This window comes from Triturus cristatus, chromosome 3_2 (genome assembly GCF_964204655.1).
Source record: "Triturus cristatus chromosome 3_2, aTriCri1.1, whole genome shotgun sequence".
Lineage (NCBI taxonomy): Eukaryota > Metazoa > Chordata > Amphibia > Caudata > Salamandridae > Triturus > Triturus cristatus.
The window spans coordinates 1,184,327,611-1,184,348,762 of NC_140584.1; the positions used below are offsets into that span (position 1 = coordinate 1,184,327,611).

Genomic DNA, 21,152 nt, shown 5'->3' on the forward strand with positions numbered 1-21,152 from the left:
GTGGCGCTCTAGTCAATAGAATATTATGTAGCTGTGGCCGCTTGGAGCATTGTATTGAGTGGAAAGCTACCTGGGAATTGGTAAAATTTACAGGATGCATCTTGGGGTGCTCCTTGCAGCAGCTGTCTCTGTGTCAGTACTATGTGAAATGGGGCCATTGAAAAGGCTGTATGGAGCAGGATGCTTCACAGTCTGCTCTTGGGAGAGCTAGATGGGCAGTGAAATCTGTGAATAGCTTGGGAGCAGCATGCAGGGAGGGTTGTAATCAAGCGCAAGATGGTGTGTTAAGTGAAGTAAACACCATAGAGTTCCCCCGCACCTTGTATTTAGAAGCTCTATGGGAGTTAAAATATGGGTTGTAACCCGACATGAACAAGCTGATGTCCTCTGAAGCAGCTCCATGGTGTTGGACAGGACCTGTGAGTATTCCCTGTACCCTTCTTGGCGCACCTATATGGATAGGATGCTATATAGTTGTGAGACACTGGCAGTATGGGAGTAATACTTTAATTTTTTTAATGTTTACTTTGAAACTGAATTTCATCAAAAAGAATGAAAGAACATGTTTAATAGTAAGCATTTGGAAATGGAAGGAGTATTCTTCAGGTGTAGGAGACATTTTGGTAAAGTTTTAGCCCACAGATCACACATGCGTCTGTCAAACCCTGTAGGCACTAAATACTGCACTCATTGCAGGTCTGTCTCTAAGGCAGGAGTGTATTAAGTCTGCAGACATACTCCTTTAAAGATGTACAACAGATTTCTGCGACACTGCGGGCCAACAACAAGTAGACAGAGAGGAAGAAACATCCCAACATGAGTAGGATAGTCTGCCTAACAACAATCCTTCTCTTCCTGCTATTACTTGGTTTTCAGTTGTCAAGAGGCTTATGATGTATCTGGTGGGAGTTGAACCCTCAGCTGACCGCACTCCATTTGAAAGGAAAGTGTCACTTACCTTGATACACCCACATTATTATACTACACACCCTGGGCACACACCAGTCAGTCTTGTCCACCATTCCTCTTGTCTATCTAGTTATTCCTTACCAAAGGCGAGAATCCGGCGAGCTCAGCTTCACTCTCACTCTCCGTCTCGACCATGGGCTCATCACCATCCTCTGGCTCCTTCTTGGCCTCTTTCTCTGTTGGGGGGAGAACAGAAGACAGATCAGATCCGAAGGTAGACTGTTTTGCCGCAGTGTATGTACAGTGGTATTTGTCATTCTGGACCCAAGCAGATAGCTACTTTACATTCTCGCCGTCGAGGTTGATATTTAGTCAACTTACACACATTACTGACAACACAGGTTGCGCTATAATTCTTGTACTGCCACCATAATCTGCAATGTGAAAGATAAGGCGCTACAGACCTACACATGCTCACTAAACCAAACCTTGCAGTTACACTATTGTGGATCTTCATGTTGTGGCACAGAACAATGGCCTGCTTTACACTTTTTTTTGCGCAAGTTGAGAAAGCTGTAGCAGCTAGAGCTTACAATTTGCTGTCCCCTACAATTGAAGACATCTTTGAAAGAGTGATCCTTTGTCAGGCAGTGTACCAAACAGACTAAGGTGCCAGCAGTGATCTCAGCACATCACAATCATAACCCATGTTTACCAGGTAACTGACCCTTCCATCCTGTAACAATCTCTTGCCACAGTAATCAGACTACACCTGAACAACTGTTACAAACAGACTGAAAGGTCTCAGCAGTGATCCCAGCACCTCATCGTCATAACCCATTGTTCTATATTCCATGTTCCAAGTGCTTAGGAATCTGGAATGTGCATGGAGGATTGATTTACCATGGTTTTTTCTCTGGCAGTTGATGCCAGAGGCTGTTGGAGACTGTGGACAATAAACCTACTCTACCTCAAATAGCTGCGTTTGGTGTTTTGGTTCCTTTAAGTACCACAATATTGGCGACGAGTTTGCCACAGTCCAGGTCCTATGAGTGGACAAGGACGGAGAACTGGAATTCGGTACCTTTCTGAAGAAGGCTTGGAACGGAGCTCTGCTGTTGCAGAGAGGAATATTGCTAGTTCAGGCCAGAATCAACGAGCAGGAGTGACTTTCACTTTGCAGGTCTTGTATTTTATATGAGAAATACCCCCACGGGAACTGATGTCTTCACCGTTTAGAGTTGGTTGCACGCGCACTAGGACAACGCACATTTTTCAGTCACGTGTGGCACTGGCTAGTACTTTCTACATCGGCAGGAGCGCGGCCAGGAGGTTCCCTGCCAGTGTTCTGCTTGATCTGTGTTGCGGATGAAGTCACTTGTAAATAAAGCATGTCGACATATTCTACGTAAGCTGCCATATTTGCTTGGGGAGCCAAAACAGTATGTGGGTCACAAGCGTATCTTACGTCGTTGGCCATATTGGTTTGGCAAGCACACAGTCTGTTTTATAAGCTGTGACGCGCACACAAAAATACATATTTCTACAGCTCAGCCTCACCGTTGCACAGCTGCACAAACAGTCCGCACACAAAATATATATTTCTCCTGCTCGGCCAGAGTGTTCCATGGCCGTCGTATTGAGTGGTGAGCCCAGAGCCCTTCAGCCAGCATGTTACAATCTTTGATGCACACACAAGCTATAGAATTCAACAGAGCATTCTGCGCATTCAAATATTGAGGCATTCTTACTGTACAGCGTAATCTGTGATGCGTAAATATTTAGAAATAGTTCTGTGTCAAATAAGACAGTTTTACAGAACCACTCAATATTCATGACTGGATCCCTGAGGCATTTCTATTGAGGGCGTGTCATCTCTCATCCTGTAATACGCACACGTCACACAAGTCAAGTCTCAAAGAAACACCAAGTTACTTAGGTTTATTCAAAGTAATTGTTGCCTTGGTAAGTTTATTCAAAGTGTTTACGTATGTTTAAAAGAGGTAGTCCAAGTATGAAGCTAGTAGATGCGTAGTCTCAATTTATTTTTAAATACCTTGGAACACAACATATTGTCAAACCTTTTTATGAGTTTTGTTACTATCAGGCAGAGTGTTAATGCTACGCCCTCGTTTCTCCAGACACCATTTGACCCACTCATCCCGTGGAGAAATTGGTATAGAGCATTTACCATGTATTTAGGTGCTATTGGAGGGAACAGATACTGTCCTGAAAGGAAGAGATTTTGATTAGAACTCAACCTAGGTTTTGAGGGACAGTCAATTTACAAACATCTGCCACCATATGAATTAGTCAAAGAGGAAGACGATATACATGATTTATATACATGTCGGCGGTGAAGAAATCAGAAAAGCAGGTGGATGTACAACCTAGTTTGATAGTGAACAGACAGGTTTTTTTATTAGGGAACATCATCAAGATGAATCAATTGATTGCTCTGTAGGTGTTTTGTGCGTACTTGCAGTAGAATGAGAGATTGAGAATTTCACTTCACAACACATCCATGTACAGATAGTGGTGCGCTGTTGGGACGAGAAAGTCCATGAGAAGCTGCAGACTATGAAGAATTCAACCTTTTTAGAAATAATCAGATATTGTAAAGAGCATTGAATTATCCCAGAATTAATGTAAAGAATTGACACACAGAGAGCAGATTGGGATAATTGGAACTCAAAACAAAGGGTGCAGAATAAGAAGTATGTTAAAAAGAAAGAAGTCAAGGGTGGATTCTTTAGCGAAAAGTACATTTGTTTCAAGTGTGATTACCCCAATTATTACCCAATAGTTGCCCTTGTCCTGCCAAGAATGTCACTTTTGGAATTTGTGGGAAGGTGAGACATTTTGACAAGGTTTGTCAATCTACAAAGGATAAAGTGAATTTGGTGCCTGAAAGAGTGACCAGTGAAGGCTCGAAGACTAACAAAGCTGTGAAAGGGAGGTTGTTTTTAGCTGTTCAGGTTGGTAAATCCATAGACTCGTACAAAAATTCTGTGATTGATGGGAAGGTGTTGAACCTTTCAGTTGATTCAGGAGCAAGGATGACAATGTTCACTGATGAGTTGTTTCATGAAAAGTGCGGGGATTGACAATTGTTCCCACCAGATAGAAACCAAGTGAATTATGATGGGAGAAAGATGAAGTTGAAGGGTTATTTCAAGTGACACATAATTTAAAGCCAAAGTGATTGAGAAAGTAGTTGTATCAAAGAAAGGTTTGAACATACTAGGGTGGTACCATCAAGGATTGTTTAGTGTTACTTTAAGGCCAGGGAAGATGATTCAGGTGTCGTTAGTTAAAGAGGGATGGCAAGCACCAATGTTGCTGGTGCTAGATAGTAACAAGACGGAAAAGTAGAAGTCGTTTTCAGTAACAGTTTAGGGAGGATCAAGGGATTTAAATATAAAATCAAAGTTGAAAGTGGCATGACTCCTATCAAATACAAGTTAAGAAATGTGCCCTTTAGTTTTCTGGATGCTCTGGCAGATGTTCAAGAAAATGTTTCGAAGATGAAGTGATTGAACCTATTGATTCTTAATTATGGTTGTCCCCTTTGGTGATTGCGAGAAAAAATTGACGATTGAGGGTTTGTGTTGACCTCAGGTGTTTAAACAAGGTGATATGGGTAGATTCTCATCCATTCCTCCCGCATAGATGAAATTATCACAAAGTTTGCTGGCGCCAGAGAGTTCAGTAAGATTTATCTGGCATCTGCCTATCAAGTCGAGTTCAAATAATCCTCCCAAAAACCTTTCAACAGCCTTTGTATCGCCTTAAGGCACATTCCAATTCAGATGGATATCTTCTGGATTAGCGTCTGCCGCATCAATTTTTCTGCGTGTTTTGGAAAATGTGCCTCAAGGGGTCAAAAGGTGTGGTGACGTACCAGGAAGACATCCTGTTTGCAGGGGAAGATGGTGATGGACACGACAAAAGCATGCATAGTGTGTTGAAAAGGTTAAAGAAATTTGGAATAGTTGCTAATCTAAATATATGTGAATTTGCAAAAAGCGGTATAGAATACTCCGGTCATGTCATTTCAGAAAAAGGGGTTGAACCTCGACCAGGATTGGTTGAAGCCATTACAAAAGCTCCTGTATGAAAGAACAAAACAGGTTGCATCCTTCTTAGGATTAGGTTAGTTCTATGCAAAATTGATTGATAGAAATGTCAGCCAAGACTATAAATTTGAATGAGCTTCTCAAAAAGAAAAAAAATGTTTGGTTGGAATGACATTTGTCTAGATTAATTTGTATCATTAAAGGACAACATTGTGTGGCCTGTGGAATTGACACCATTTGATCCCACCAAGGAATGCATTAACACTCTGGATGTGAGTAATGGTGGTTTGGGTGCAACTCTTGCTTAAAACAAATAAATAAAGAAGAAGAGGTTGGTGAGGAGAGGGTGGTGGGATTTGCATCCCACTCCTTCAAAGACCATGAAAAATTATTCTTTGTTACAGAACACGAACTATTAGCATGTTGCTGGGCATGTGAGCATTTCAAATGTTTCATAAGTGGAAGGAAATGTACTTTAAAAACAGAACACAAGCCACTGGTGAACATTCTTGGTGGGGACAGTCAAGAAAGACCACAAGCCCAGGTAAGCTAGGTTGAGTTCTAAACTCCTGCAATACAAATTCCACATTGTGTACATCCCAGGTGATAGAAACACCAGTGCTGATTATCGGTCACGTTCCCCGGTCACTTGTGAAAAGCAATGCATAAGCTTGGAGGAGGACGATGAACAGTTTGATTCCACGATTAATGCGAGTCATTAAAATGGATTTACCGAGGATGAATGGACTACCGAAATGTCTGAGGATGACGAGTTAGAGATTGTAAAGCAGCATGTTAAAGAGGGATAGCACAAGGAGAAAGCATTGCCTGTGAGAGTAGTCTTACTTCAAAATAGCAGATGAATTGTCGTTAAAAAGAAATCGGATGCTAATGCAGCGTGACAAGTTCATTCCCCACAACAGAGTAACTGAGAAAATAATTTTTTTGACGACATCGACATTTAGGACAAACTATCACTAAAGATAAGGAACAGTTATTGGTGGTCAGGGATAGACTCCGACATTATCGCTAATGTCAAAGCATGTGTTCTTTGTGCCACTAGTGACAAGGGAATGAAAACGGAGTCCATGCCTCCCTTTACAAAAAGGTCCATGGTTTAAACTTGCAATTGATTTTATTGGCCCATTTAATACCTTGTCACGGAGGTGTAAGTTTGTGTTTGAGGTGGTCGACTACTATAGTAAGGGGTGCAAAGTTGATTTCATGGAGGAACTCAACACCGGTCCGTTTTAATAAGTCCTTAAAAAAGATATTCTTAAGGGAAAGCTGCCCAAAGGACATTGTATCTGACAATGGGGTGCAATTTGTTTAGAAAGAAGAGAGGCTTTTTGGAATAATTTGCCATAAAGCATAAACACATAGCGTTATATCACCATCAGGCCAACTGACTTGTGGAGAAAATGAATCGTACACTGGTGGGCAGTGAAAAACAAGACTGAGCTGTTTGGTGCAATCGCAAGCATGTTGTTGTTTCACCGTTCCTGCCCCAATGCTGTTACAGGTTGGAGTCCTTTTGAGATCATGAAGGGGCGAACACCAGTGTCCTGCGTGGTTGAGGAAGTTCCAATCCAAATCTGACCATGCTTATTCTGTAGACAAGATCACGCGGCCCAAGGTGGAAGCATTTAAAGAAAAATGAAGGAGTATGAACCTAGGCACAAGGTGAAGGAAGTCATGAGTGATACTAAAGGTAGGTGACTGAATAAGTATCAAGGAGCCTAACCCAGGGTACTCCAAATTCAGGGTTCTTGGGAAGGGTGGATGCAGTATGGGTCCATGAATCAAGACTGATGTAAGCTCTAAACTGATCATTCATACGTCTTGTCAAAGGGATGAGATGGTCAGCACCCCAGCAGTGCGTAGGAGCAAACGTGTGATTACACCAGCAAGATATCCCAATATATAAACTTTACTATTTTGGTTACAGCCTCAAGTGCTGCAGACTGGTGAAGAGTTTTGGACGAGTTTTCACATTTGTAACCTGTTATTTCGGTGTAATGTATATAGATATCTTGTTTATTTATTTTGTTATGCTCAGAAGAAGGGAGATGTTGTGGTGAAGTAGGCATTGATCTACAATCCACATTTCTGGTTCCAAGTGCTTAGGAATCTGGAAGGGTGTTGAGGATTGATTGGTCAGTGTTCCATCTATAAACCTACTCTACTTCAAACAACTGAGTTTGGTGTTGTTTAAATACCACACCCATGAATAACTGAACCTAGCATCTTGTAAGTCTCCCGCCACAGCAATCCAGCAACACCTGAAGGACAAGTTACTTACCTTCGGTAATGCCTTATCTGATAGACATGATCTAGCCGCAGATTCCTTACTTTTGAACTTTGAGGAGTCAGGCTGGATACGGAAGATTTTTGATAGCAGTACCCCTGTACGTCGGTTGATGGCATCAGTCGACTCCGTGTGATGTCTTAGGCATCGTGTTCGTGGTCATTGTGACAACCGCGTCGTCAATATAACCGCCCCTCCGGCGTGCTGACGTCAGTACTTTTCACAACTTTCTACATCAGAAGCGCTGAGCCATGAAGTGACTGACCGTAGTGTGTCAAAAAAGGCATCTAGTGCCCTGAAGGGAACAGCCTTCAACACTAGAACCAATCCGCAGTGCGGGGAGGATGGGTGGGTGGGTAAGGATCTGTGGCTAGATCATGTCTCTACCAGATAGGTGTTACGAAGGTAAGTAACTTGTCCAACTGACAGACATCTAGCAGCAGATTCCTTACCTTTGAACAGATACCTAAGCAATGCCATCCCTGGAGGAGGGACTGCGGAAAGGTTTAGACCAGGAAGTCCTGAAGACAGAGCGACCGAATAGGCCTTCTCTGCGAACCTGGGAATCGAGGCAGTAGTGTCTGGCAAACGTGTGCAGCGATGCCCACATGCTGCTTAGTAGACATCTGAAACCCGAACACCACGCAGGAGAGCCATTTTGGCCGCTTTTGCACAGGTGGATTGGGCTCTAAGGCCTTCAGGAGGATCCTTCTTCGCTAAGGCGTAACAGATTTTGATAGAGGATAACCCCTGGGATATAGTCCTTTTTTGGACAGCACACACTTCCTTTGCACCCACGTACCCTATAAAGAGGTGGTCATCCACCCAGAACTCTTCGATCGAGGTATGATGATAATGCTTTTTTTGGGTCCAGACGACTGAGATGCTCTTCTTCCTTGGAAGGGTGCATAGATACATAGAAAGTGGGTAGGGTAACTGACTGTCCCATATGAAAGGGTGTTACCACCATAGGTAGAAAAGATGCCCTTGTGCGGAGCACCACTTTATCTGGAAAGACCGTCAGGTAAGGAGGTTGTGACAAAAGTGCCTGCAGTTTGTTCACCCTCCTGGCAGAGGTTAATGCCACTAAGAAGGCTGTTTTGATGGTGAGCAGCCATAGAGGGAAGTTGTGCAGCGGTTCAAACGGTGCACATATCAGAAAGGAGAGAATCAAATTAAGGTCCTATTGTGGCATAATAAATGGTGAAGGGGGCAGGGAACAAGTGAGTTAACCCCCTTAAGAATCTCTGCAACAGATGGGATTTGAAAAGAGAAGGCTGATCAGGCAGCTGAAGAGGAAAGGGCAGAAAGATAGCCCGTAAAGGTACCCAGAGCAGAGCCCTGCTGAGCCAAGGTAAGTATGAACAGGAGGATATCAGATAGAGAGTCGATAGATCGTTCTGAACAATAATGACAAAGTTTGAACCATTGGCAGGTGTATATCAACTTCGTGGAGGGACACCTGGCTGCCAGAATAACCTCAAAGACTTCGGGGGAAGGTCGAAAGCGGTCAGCTTTTGCCGCTCAATCTACATGCAAGGAGGCAGAGAGTAGACAGGTTAGGGAGAAGACCATCCCCTGGTGCTGCGACAGGAGATCTCCCCAAAGGGGCACCCTCATTGCCAGAAGCTCGGGATACCAGACTGACCGTGCCCAGTCCGGTGCCACAAGAATGACTTGTGCCCGGTTGCTCCTGATCTTCTTGAGCACTCTGAGTAGGGCTGACATGGACGGAAAGGTGTACATGAGGCAGGAGCTCCACTCATGACGAAAAGCGTCGCCAAGCGTGAGTCACCTTGGAAACTCACATGTGCAAAACTGCTGACATTGCACATTCTCTACGGAGGCGAACAGATCTAACCAAGGCTCTCCCCACCACTGAAAGTGTCCTTGCGCCACCTCCGGATGGAGGCGCCACTCGTGATCCGCTAGGCACCATCGACGGAGTTTGTCCGCTCTGGCATTCAGAGAATGGTTCCACGGTGCCGTGGGGAGGCGAGTTCAAGGAGAAGCAGTGTCCTTGGAACACGTGTGACTATAGGAACCCTTCCCACCCGTTTTAAGGCTCTACAAAGTAGTATACCGATTAGGTACTGTATACTGTGCATGGTTATATGGCATGCCTACCACGTAGTAGTAACTACATGTATATACACTTTGTTTAGATACCGAATTGACATCGCTCTGCATTAAACAGTGAGTGTAGAACGGATCCTTTTGGTCCTGAAGAAGAAGCCAGGGGAGGGCTTTGATACATGTTGACTGACATAGGAGGGACTGCTCATTGAGGAAATACACCTCCAACCCATTCCCCACTTTTAACAATACCAGCTCAAAGGACTGTTAAAGTCTTTTAGTCCATAGAGCCAGGTATTTTTTAAATTCACTTTATCACTCACTCCTGACCCTTCCACTCACATTCCTACACAATAGTCTTGTTTTTTTCATAAAACAGTGCTCCCGCGTAGTCTTAGCACGCCCCGTCCCGCAGCGGGGCAGGAAGATCCCTATGATGAAGCATGACACCAAGGGTCCTTTTGGTGTGTGAGGGGTTTTTAAACAAAACTGTGTGCTTTCCACCACTGTAGGAAAACCGTAATCTGTGAAGACATAGTTATACATCAATTTGAGGGTGGATCTTTATGTTTCTTATACATTTATTCAGAGAACCAACCAGATGCTGAACCATCAGGGTAATGCCCTGCTGTTCCAGCCAAGTCCAGAGACGCAAAACCTCCTGACACAGGGTCCACAGTCCCACCCAGCCTTTCTTATTGCAGTACCACATGCCGGTCGTGTTGTCTGTGAACACCTGAACTAGCCTCCCCTTGATGGACAGCAAGAAGGCTTTTAGTGTCAGCCGCATCGCCCGAAGCTCCAACAGGTTCTTATGAAGCCGGGCCTCTGCCGGAGACCAGAGTCCTCTGATCTCCACCTCTCCCAGATGGCTGCCCCATCCCAGAAGGGACGCATCCATCACTACAGTGAGGTCTGGAAGGGAGCGTCTGAGAGGAGTCAGGTGAGACTTCGGCATGTTGATAGGGATCCCCAGCGAATGCAAGAGGTTTGCCGTAGTCTGGAGATGGGAGACAACTGCTGGGACGAGCCCGCCTTCAACAACCAGTCGTTGAGATAGGTGAAGACTGAAACCCCTGATCACTGGAACCACTGATCTCCGCAGATGAGCTACATCACATTGATGAACACCCGCGGGGCACTGGTGAGGCCAAAGGAGAGCACAGCATACTGAAAGTGCTCCTGGCCCACTGTAAACCGCAGGTAGCGACGATGGGAAAGCCTGGACTTCCTTGCGGAGTAGCGCGAGCTGATCCTCAGTCAGCCGATCGTGGTTTGGAGGCATAGAGGGAGTGGCAGTTTCGAAGGGGAGGGAATATCCCCTACGGACTATCTGCAACACCCACCTATCCGAGGTGATGTCGCACCAGTGGTGGAGGTGACGGCGTATCCGGACACCCACTGGAATCTTGTGACCCCAAAGGACCCGACTAGGAAGGTTTTTTGGTAGAGGAGGGGATGGTGGCCTGGCTCGACTTCTGGCCTGCTGCCCCTCGAGGACGGGATGAACCGCAGCCACGCCCCCCCAGAGGTTGCTGAACTTGCGGAACCCGCTGGCTGGAATAGGGTTGGCGTGGTTGGAAGCCCCTTCCGTAGCCACGAAAGGAGCAAAAAGCAGTCAAAGGCTGAGTGTAGTACTGAGGCCCAAGGATTTGGCAGTAGCCCGCGAATCCTTGAAGCGCTCAAGCGATGCGTCAGCCTGGTCTCCGAAGAGACGCGAGCCATCAAAAGACATGTCCATGAGGAACGGAGGGAGACGCGGCGTCGACCCAGGTGCCCGCTCCGTGGAACGGGGCCTAGAACACTGAGGCTCATCTGTCTCACTGCGTGGCGGACGGGGCGAAGTCTAAGCACGCTTTGACTTCTTCTGCTTCTTGTGGTGCCTCTTAGCTAACTACTTCGACGAAGAGGAATCAGAGCCCCCCCGAGCGATGCTCAGACCTTCTCTCGACCGAGATAGACAAGGCGACCTCTGTGGTGCGTGCCGGGCCAGGAGCAGCTTCAGGGACCGCTCCCTCAAAGCCTTTCGGGCCATGGCCAGGCAATTGAAGCACGACTGTGTGGGGTCGCGCTCCAGGCACCAGAGACACACTAGGTGGGGTCCGTTACCGACATGGCACAGTGACAGGCACCACACGGCTTGAACCCAGAGGTCTTCCTACTGGACATCCAAAAGGAGTCGACAAAAGGTCATAAAAACTGTCAAAAAGTGACAGGGGGTAGGTAGTTTTCTTCAACAGATCGACACTGGCTGGCGCAGAAAGAAAAGAACTGACGTCAGAGCGCCGAAGTGGAGGTTATTTTGAGAATGACGACGTCACGGCGAACAAGATGCATACGACGTCACGCGGAGTCGAGCGATGCCACCTACTGGCGCTCAGGGGTGCTGATATAAAAAAATCTTCCAGATCCAGCCTAACATCTGGAGGGTCAAATGTAAACAATCTGCGACTAGATGTCTCTATCAGGTCAACTGAAAGGTCTGAGCAGGCATTCTAGCACCAGGTAACTTAACCTCATTACCCATGTATAGTAGGTAACTGAACCTAGCAGCCTGTAAGTCTTCTGCCACAACAATCCGACTACACCTGAACAACTGCTACAAAAGTACTGAAAAGTAAACTGATTTCAGACCAGGTAAGAAATGTACTCACCCACTGCATTACAAATGGGAATTCAGTACACCAAGAGCCACTCCTCATCGCCCCCGGTACACCAACAGCAAGCATAGTCCGACTGCATTTGACATTGGCTTTATCCACACATGCCTTGTCTCGCTGGGTGTCACCCCATCACACTGGCGGTAGGGACTGGCTTCTCTTGCTCATACAGAATCTGGCCTGTGTTTTTCCATTTCCCACTGGTTTTAACAAGCCCCTCAATGGGACTTTCCAACAATTCAAAGGTCTGGATAGTTTGGGCCCTTCACTTACTGGCTGAACAGTATGTATGCCTTGCCTAATTGGCTTGGTTTATCTAGGTCTCTTCTCCGTCAGATCTGTGGTACAGCCCGGCATTGCTGTTGTCCTTGTCACTCTGGCACTTCAAGGAAAGCCTCTCACTTGCCGATTCACTGAGGAGTCTGGCCTCTTTAGCATTCTGATCACACAAACTACATATTCCGTCTCACTGGCTGCAAAGGCTTAGGCTAGGGCTGACATGGAGCAAGCCTGGTATGGTATCTGCAGAGGGCTGGCCTTGCTGGCTTCCTCTCAAATTAGGAAGCGTGTGTGAAGGAAATATCAAAGTCTCTTCCCTACTCAATGGCTGCAAAGTTACGGCCTGTCCAAGCCTGCAAAACCAGGCCTCTTTGCGGTCACACTGGTTGTGGAGCCTGGTTTCTCCTATGTTGTGCTGGCTACAGAGCCTGACCTCTACAGGTTTCTCCCCTGTTGTGCTGGCTGCAGAAGCCGGGCCACTCAAGCCTGCAGAGCCTGGCTTGTCTGGGTTTCTCTGCTGTCAGACTAGGTACATGCTTCTCACCAGCACATCAACACTGGCTGGCCTCTCAAAGCCAGAAGAGCATGGCCTCCCAGGTTCTTCGGTATCACACTGGCTGCACAGCCTGGCCACCATGGGTTTCTTCTGTGTCACACAGGCTGAAGAGCAGAGCTAAATTTGAGCTGGTGGTTTCTGGTGCTTGGCACCAGCACCTAATTGTCAACACCAGCATGGATGATAACCTGCCACATGGTGACACTGTGCCTTATTTAGAGAGGACAACAGTGGTTTATTAATTCAATAAACATTAAAAATGACTAATACCTGCCACCCAAGCCATTCTTGTAGCTTTGGGGGCCTGGAATAGTCTGATTGTCACACTTGCAGGAGTGTGATGGTTAGTAGTTGTGTTGGTACTGTCACTGGCAGCGGCAACGGGTGGTGCAAGCTGCAGAGGCCTCTAGACGAGGGTACTGGCACTAATTATTATTATTCTACAAGTTAAGCACTGCTGCAGAGCCTAGCCTTTCTACTCTCGCCTCTTTTATGCTGGCTACATAGCTTGATCCTTTTGACTGGGCTCATACCAATTATAGTTCTTGGAGAATTTTGCGTGTTCACATAATTTTAACTGTTTTAGAGCAGTCCTCGTCAAAATGGAAATGAGCCATACAATTCAGCAGCAACTGTAAAGTGCCCGAGAAATGAGCAATCATCTCAGGAGGGAGCAGAATGGTGAGGTATGAAAGTTTGAGGTTTAAACTCTCTTTCTTGACCTTTAACAAAAAGAAAGATATTTTTGGTCCAGGCAATATCATTCTTCGATAGAGATTCTGGGGTGTCAATCATATTTGGACAACTGAATACTGTAAACATCTACTTTAAATATTTAACCCATTAGTGCCAAGGACGTAATGTTTACGTCCTCGGCAGCGGTTCTGCTGTGCCAAGGATGTAACCATTTCGTCCTGGCACTGCCCCACGGGGTAAGAGCTGGCGCTCCCCCAATGGGGCACTCACCCGCATGACTCCACTGGGGAAGGCAGCGGAAGCACTTCCGCTGCCACCCTCGAAGGCGATCTGATGGCAACAACGCGCTCAAGGCACGCCGACGGCATCAAGTGCAGCCAGGGATGTGCTGGAAGCCATTTTCTTCCAGCACGTCGAGGGAAAGGATGCCTTTTGGGGAGGGGGTGGAAAACCAATAGAAGCCAGGGATTTTGGGCATTATGTTTAGGGGAGCGACGCTTTGGGTAAGGACATTGATAATTTGGCAGTTTCTGCCCCCTTATCTTATTTTTTAGGGCTATTTGCCCCCAGAAGCCCGTAGACCACCAGGGATTATTTTTATATAATGCAAAATGTTTTGGGAGCGACCCTTTGGGGGCAGATCGGCCTTCTATTTTTAGGTCAATAGACCACCAGGGATTTTATTAAATATGGCGCGTAATGTATCGGGGAGTGGCCCCTTGGCTAAGGATCGTTCCCGTTATTGGGGAGAATATTTTGTCCCCCAGGGCAGATCTGCCCCAAGGGTGGCCAAAGCCACAAGACCACCAGAGAAAGTTTGTGTGTGAAGTGTAGTTTGGCTGAAGAGCATTTTAACGCTTGGCCCCACTGTGTGTGGACTGGCACTTACCTGGTGGTGTGTGTGGCTGGCATTTGGATGGTGATGAGCAGACTTCATAGTGTTTGATAATGTTAACTTTTATTTGTCATCATTGGCGATTGTAATGTTTTTTTCTTCTCCTTTTTATTCAACGGCAAATCTTTTGTATTTACCTCGTGGTTAGGGTTTCGGCACTGGTGGATCTGCAGTTTGTGTAGTTGCAAGTGTTTGGTAAGAAAAATATTTTTATACTGTTTACTCCAAATTAGTATCAATGACCAGCATGAATGTATTTTTTGGAAATGCTGCAACAATAGCAGCCTATTTAGCTTCTGTTTGAATGTGTGTAACATTTTCCTTGTATTTGTGCACAGTGTGCATTTGTTTCCTTGTGTGCAATTTTCTTTTGTTTTTCTTTGCTAGTGGGTTTTCATTGGTGCTTGCTGTGTCTGTGCAGAGTAGGTGCTGGGGAATCTAGCGATCTTTAGCAAATGAGAGGCATTGTTTTATAGCATATAGGTCTTTGCATGCTTTGTATTGATTTACTTTACCTTGCAGTTACTATATGTCAGTATTTTCACTTTTTGTTCTATAAATCCACTCTTTATTACTTATTTTACAGTGTTGGGTATTGTTTTGTCAAGTTACTTCTCTTGGTAAGGGTTATGGCTAGCCGCAGGATGACCACTCAGCAGGTTATTGGTATGCTTTTCGAGCCTTCTACTGACCATGATTAGGAGACTGACTCTCTATCTGAGGCAGAGGAGGAAGGCCAGGATTCTGGCAGTGATATTTCTGTCAGAGAGGAATCAACTGATGATCAAGCTACTCTCAGTGCGGATGAAGTGCCTGTTTTAGAGGAGGACACTGATATGCTGATAGTGCAGAAAAAATCATTTGGATTGCAGCCTGGGGCTACAAAGCTTACCATTGGAAGTGCTAGACTCTGGGTTGACCCAAACATGGTGCAGCCGGTGTTGCCGGTCTTTAGTGGTGTTGCAGGGTGTAGAGTGAATTGTGAAATTTGTTTGCTGATACATTTCTTTCAGTTGCTTATGGACGATGTATTTTTGGCTGAGATTGTGGAGCAGACTAATTTGTATGCTGAACAGTATTTGAGGGACAAAACTGACATACTTAAGACCCACTCTAGAGCTACCTGGTGGACTCCCACAAATCTGGATGAGCTGAAGAAGTTCTTGGGTTTAACGTTTTTGACGGGCTCGAAAAGGAAGCCGTCACAGTCTTTATAATGGTCTACTAATCCCTTGATGGCAACAGCTAGATTTTCTGCAACCATCAGTCATAATCGGTATTTGCTCACCCTGATTGCGACTGTCTTTAAGGTTAAGCCTGTCCTTGATCCCTTTGTAGATCAATTTTCAGAGATCTATGTGCCAGGGGAAGAAATAGCTGTGGATGTGTCTTTGCTACTGTTCAAGGGCCGATTGTTGTTTAGGCAGTACATTCCTAGCAAGAGGGCAAGTTATAGAATAAAGATGTATATGCTGTCAGAGCAGCACTGTTCCCAATAACGTGCACGCACCGCAGTCACCCCAAGCGCGCAGTGTGCTGTATTTAGCGCGCACACACACAGCACATCCACCGAGACCATTCGCGCCGCCGCTTTTATAACACGAGCGGCGCAAAAAACAGTCATTTCCCTGTTGGCAAGTGGCCTTGCACTTGCTGCATTCCTTTCTTAACAGTGCACAGTTGCGGGCTGATTGTGACCCTTTAAGATAGTATTCATGTTAATTGCAGGGCCCGTGTGCGCTGAAATTAACATGAATACTATCTTAAAGGGTCACAATCAGCCACGCAGCTGTGCACTGTTAAGAAAGGAAAAACAGAGTCTCTCAAACACAACGTGTGCATTAGTAAACGCCGTGTTTAAGACTCTGCTTTTCTTTTCTTAATTGTGCACGGCTGCGGGGCGGATTGTGACCCTTTGAAATAATATTCCTGTGAACTGCATCGCACACGGGTGCTGCAACTTACCCACCCTGGCTCTGAGTCCTGGGAGATATTCCCAAGAATCACCACGAAAGGCATAGCTTCTGAGGGAAGACCCAGGACACTTGTTGGTCCCCTGGTTACACTGTCTGAAAATGTGACGTTTGGTTTAACAAGTTGGATATTAGCACACAAAGTCTGCTGCACTGGATTGCTAGTGGATGGAATTCCAGCATCCGGTCCTGAAGTATGTCCGGTGGAAAGATGATTACTGTACGGAATTGAACTAGAAGATGAAGTAACAGAAAAAAGCCCACTAGATGAACTCAAATGCCCTGGGAAGGTATGGGTAATGTTTGCATGCAGAATTTCAAGGCAGCTGGTGGTAGTTTTTTCAACAAGGTTTAATCTCTCAGAGAGAGCGTCCAGGGAAGATTTGACAGAAATTTCTAATGCTTGTGCAGGAGTAAATAAACAGTTAAAATCCTTAGTGCTGGCTGCTAGGGTTTTGGTCAATTTGCCCTTTCTTGCATCAGGCCTGCATGGCTTAAAGCGGCTTTGGTGGTTTGAGTGGGTCCTTCTTGGGTAGGGCTAGTTGATGTAAGCGGAAGAGGATCCAGATTTTTCATATGTTTAAGTGGAGGCTCCATGAAAGAATCAGATCGGTAAATTGAGTTAATTACATCTGAATTCATCTGGATATACCTGTTAATTGTTCCACCAGAACTGGCCGTGGGGCCCTTAGTGGTAGAAGCGACAAAACAAGAGGAGCGTACATTATCACCAACAGCATGGTTACAAGATCCTATTCTTTGTTCAACTGAAGTTATTTCTTTGTCGAGTGCACCCATGATGCTAGTCAAGTAGTTTAAAATTGATGAAATGAGCTTACCTTGCACTTTGAGAGGTGGCAGTTTACGCTTGCCTATTAGGAGTGCTGATGGAGTAGCAAAGAGCCAAGAGAGGAGGTCCAGTCTTGCCGCTGATGGTCCCAGACGGACCCACCTTTGGGCCAGGCGAGTGCCCGAGCGCGTCTCACACAGCAGTAATTGGAGGGCACCTTTAGCACAGTGGTTGCCACTCCTCCCAGGCTGACAACTGCTGGAGGACGTAGTCCCACCACAACTGTGGTCAGGATCAAGTATGTGCCCCTCACACTGTGAGAAACAGAATCTGCAGACACCCGCACTACAGAAACTGGACTGCACCTTAAGCACATTGGTTGCCACACCTACCGGGCAGAGGACTGCTGGGGGACGCAATCTCACCCCAGCTGCAGCCTGGAATCAAGTCTGTGGCTCCCATGCTGAGTTAAACCAAGTCTACGAACACATGCATGGGGGGGGGGGGGGAACGGGACGATGCCTTTAGCACATTGGCTGCCCCTCCTCCTGGGCTAAGTACATAGTCCCACCCCAGCTGTGGCACCTAAACTACGGGAAACAGTCTGCGGACACCTCACACACATCTGCGCTTATTGGGCTCAGAGAAAGGATATTTTCCTTTGAGCCAGATTTCTTAGCTTTCAAGGCCTAGGATCTTTATTTGAGCTCTAGAGGGGCAAAACAGATTTTTGTCCTTTTGGCTTAGACACCACAACAATATTATTTATAAAGTTACTTTTCCAAGTAAGAAATATCTTTATATTTTCTATCTCACCTGGAAAAAATACTGGATTCTAATGTGATCTATGCCTGTTCAGCAATGCCTGAACACTACAATAGCTTTTGGATTTTACTTCACTGTGAGAGCACACCAATAGTGGTAGTGAGCTGATTAACTATGCATGTTGTAAAATCTGGACGGTGTTATCATGGAGCGTTGCTAGAGTGAGAATTCAGCAGTTGCGCTGGGACATTAGAGAGCCGATTACACATTTTCCTTGTGGTCTGAAATTTATTTTTTTCATGAAAATAAACTTTTGTATCTGCAGCAAATTGTTTATACCACCTTTTGACATTAACCTCAAAATGTAGTTCACCCTGTCCCAAGGGCCCACCAGGCACACTTTAGGTGTGACTTATGAATATATCAAAATAAGATTTTCTTACATGGAAAGAACTTTTGCCTACCATGTGCCAATACAATGCCTTTAAACTGCAGCCCTTCCAAAGCACTTGACAGACCGATTTCTGTCTTATATATGGGTGGTGTAAATACGCACTGCAGCTAACATGACATTTAACTTACATGACATAAGACACATTTTCTGCCATTGTCTTACTAGACAGTTAAAAAGTCCAAATGGATGACACCAATTTTGCAATACCTTTTTTATGACAGAGCGGGCACAGTGTGGCACTTATTAGCAGTGTCCCATAGCTTAAATTCAGAGCAGTATATGTAGGTAGACATCTATAATGCAGATATGAACTTAACTAGTTCAGAACTGTTCCATCAATTAAACTCTTTACTAATCTTGACAGTAGTATCTTGTGAATAATCGTGTCACAACCGTCTGACAGATCAAGTCGTTTCAGACCGCCCTTTGCCCTCTATCCACTGTCATCTGGAGTCCGTCCATTGCTAGAACCAATGCGGACTCTGTACTATATGCTGGCCTAAAATCAAATTGCTCCTCTTCTAGGAAATGTTGATCTTGCATTGACCATCTTCTACTTGCGGATCGTCCCAGAATTTTCAAAGAAAAGGTAGTAGAGATATTGGTCTAAAATTACTAAGCACCACATGGTCCTCTGTAGGCTTTCTTAATAGGGGGTTACTATTGCTTTTTTCCAGGCACGGGGAACTTGGTCTGATTCCAGTGATTGATTACAAATCTGTAATAGCAGTGAAATTAGCTCCTCAGAAACGTTCTTCCATATTCTAGGTGGTAATGGATCTACTGGAGAGCTTAATGACGTAGACATTGCTATTGCTCCAAAGTTTCTTCTGTCATTCAGTCAAAAGAGACTAGCTTGATGGGGTGACTAATTGAAATATCACCCGTACTGAGACCATTCAGCACTGACTGATCTGAACTTGGAATACTATTTCTAGTTTTCAATAGGCCTTCTTTAAACCCGTGATCTATCATTGGGAGAGTATTATTAATGTCCCCTAGTATCTTTCTAATCTTGTCCTCAAAGAACACAGCTAGATCATTACAAAGTGCTTGAGAAGGTTTAAACATTTGCCTAATACACTCTGGATTTGTCAGTTCTTGCATGATTTCAAATGTCTTTTTTTAAACATTTTGCAGCTTCTAGAATTACTGAAGTGTAGTAATTCGCTTTTGCCTTGCGTACCTCTTTTTTGTATTCATTTATGGTGTTCTTTAATAATTGTTTATCCTCTTCTAGGTAGAATTTGCACCATTTCCTTTCTAACATTTGCATGTTTTTTAAAACTTTTTTACAGTTCTTTGTTCAAAAGGTGCTGGAGACCTTTGATGGGTTTTTCTATTTTTGATGGGTATTTCCTTATCTAGTGTCTCTAAGATCTTATTGTATATGGAGTCCTAGTTCTCATCTACTGTCTGACTTGTGTGAACAGCCCTCTCCCACAGTCCACGTTTGCCTGGATGTCACACATTTCAAAAACTATCTCTGATGGGAAAGCACGACATTACTCAGTAGCTTGCACATCAAATTGTAAATAGGTTATGTAATTTTGTAACTTATTGTGTTAATCTTATGATGGTACCACCATTCAAGTCTTGTGCTTTTCTAAACCTGAAGTGTACTTGCCTGTGTAACCAATTCAGGTCATGGCGTGTGTATCCAAATTGCAAATCTGCCTTAAGACCCTTAACGTGGCGCTGTACGTGTGGAAATGCACCGTCTTTTCAGTTTAAGCAAAAGGGACTCTTGCACACAGAGGAAACAAATTAGAGGGAACATTGCAGAGCAGCAGTGGATATGTTCCATCATTTCAGGTTCTACACTGGTAGGAATTCTAGTATTGACCCCCCCTACCTCCCCCCAGTTGTCCGTCCACTTTCTGAGTTAGAGAGAAAATTGGGTGGGAATTAGGTAGGGGAGTTTTTAATAAAGGTCACCATTTATAGAGCGCACTAAAACCAAAAGGTGTCAAGGCGCTGGGCGAATGGAAGAGAGAACAGCAAGCTAAGAGGCAAAGAGCCAGGTCTTCAGAAGCTTCCTGGAGTGAGTCAACCATGGTGATAGAAGGGGGCAGAGAGTTCCAGAGTTTAGCGGCCACCACGGAGAATGAGCGGCCACCCCATTTGGACCTACGGAATCTGGGAGAGACAAGTTTTGTATGAATGGAGGATCTCAATGCTCTTCCCGGAGTGTACCATTGGAACAAGGTTTTAAGGTGTGCTGAGCCTTTGCTATGCATAGCTTTGTACAACCAGTTCAGAGCCTTGAAGGAGATGCGCTTCCTGATAGGAAGCCAGTCCAAGGCACGGATTCCTTTCCTGGCGGACTGGTGTTTCGGGATGTTAAGAATAAGCCTTGCCGCAGCGTTTTGCACCACCTGGAGCTTGTTCAGAGAACCTATGCTGGCATTAAGGTACAATGCATTGCAATAGTCTAACCGGGAGGTAACTAGTGCAATGATGGTGGACCGATGTAGCTCCTAAGGGATGTGCGGCAACATTTCTTAAAAATTGTAAGAATGTAGAAGCAGGTACTAACTGTGCGGTTCACCTGGGCATCAAAAGACAGGCCCTCATCAAAGAGGACTCCCAGATCTTTAGCCATTTTAACCGGAACAGGAAGGGGACCGCAGTTTGTGGGCCACCAGGCGGCAGACCAAAACCTTGGTTTTGTCTGTATTGATTTTAAGAGAGTTGTCCTTCATCCAGCAT

General features: G+C 45.2%; 1 protein-coding gene across 2 annotated transcripts in view; it reads right to left on the bottom strand.

Annotated features, from left to right (window-relative positions):
• The window catches only part of RETREG2 (reticulophagy regulator family member 2), a 230,571-nt gene that overhangs the window by 59,067 nt on the left and 150,352 nt on the right, over positions 1-21,152 (bottom strand). For both annotated transcript variants that reach the window (XM_085650099.1, XM_085650100.1), the window contains exon 7: positions 1,051-1,145. In XM_085650099.1, the coding sequence (XP_085506225.1) occupies positions 1,051-1,145 (95 nt within the window). The remainder of the gene's footprint in view (positions 1-1,050; positions 1,146-21,152) is intronic.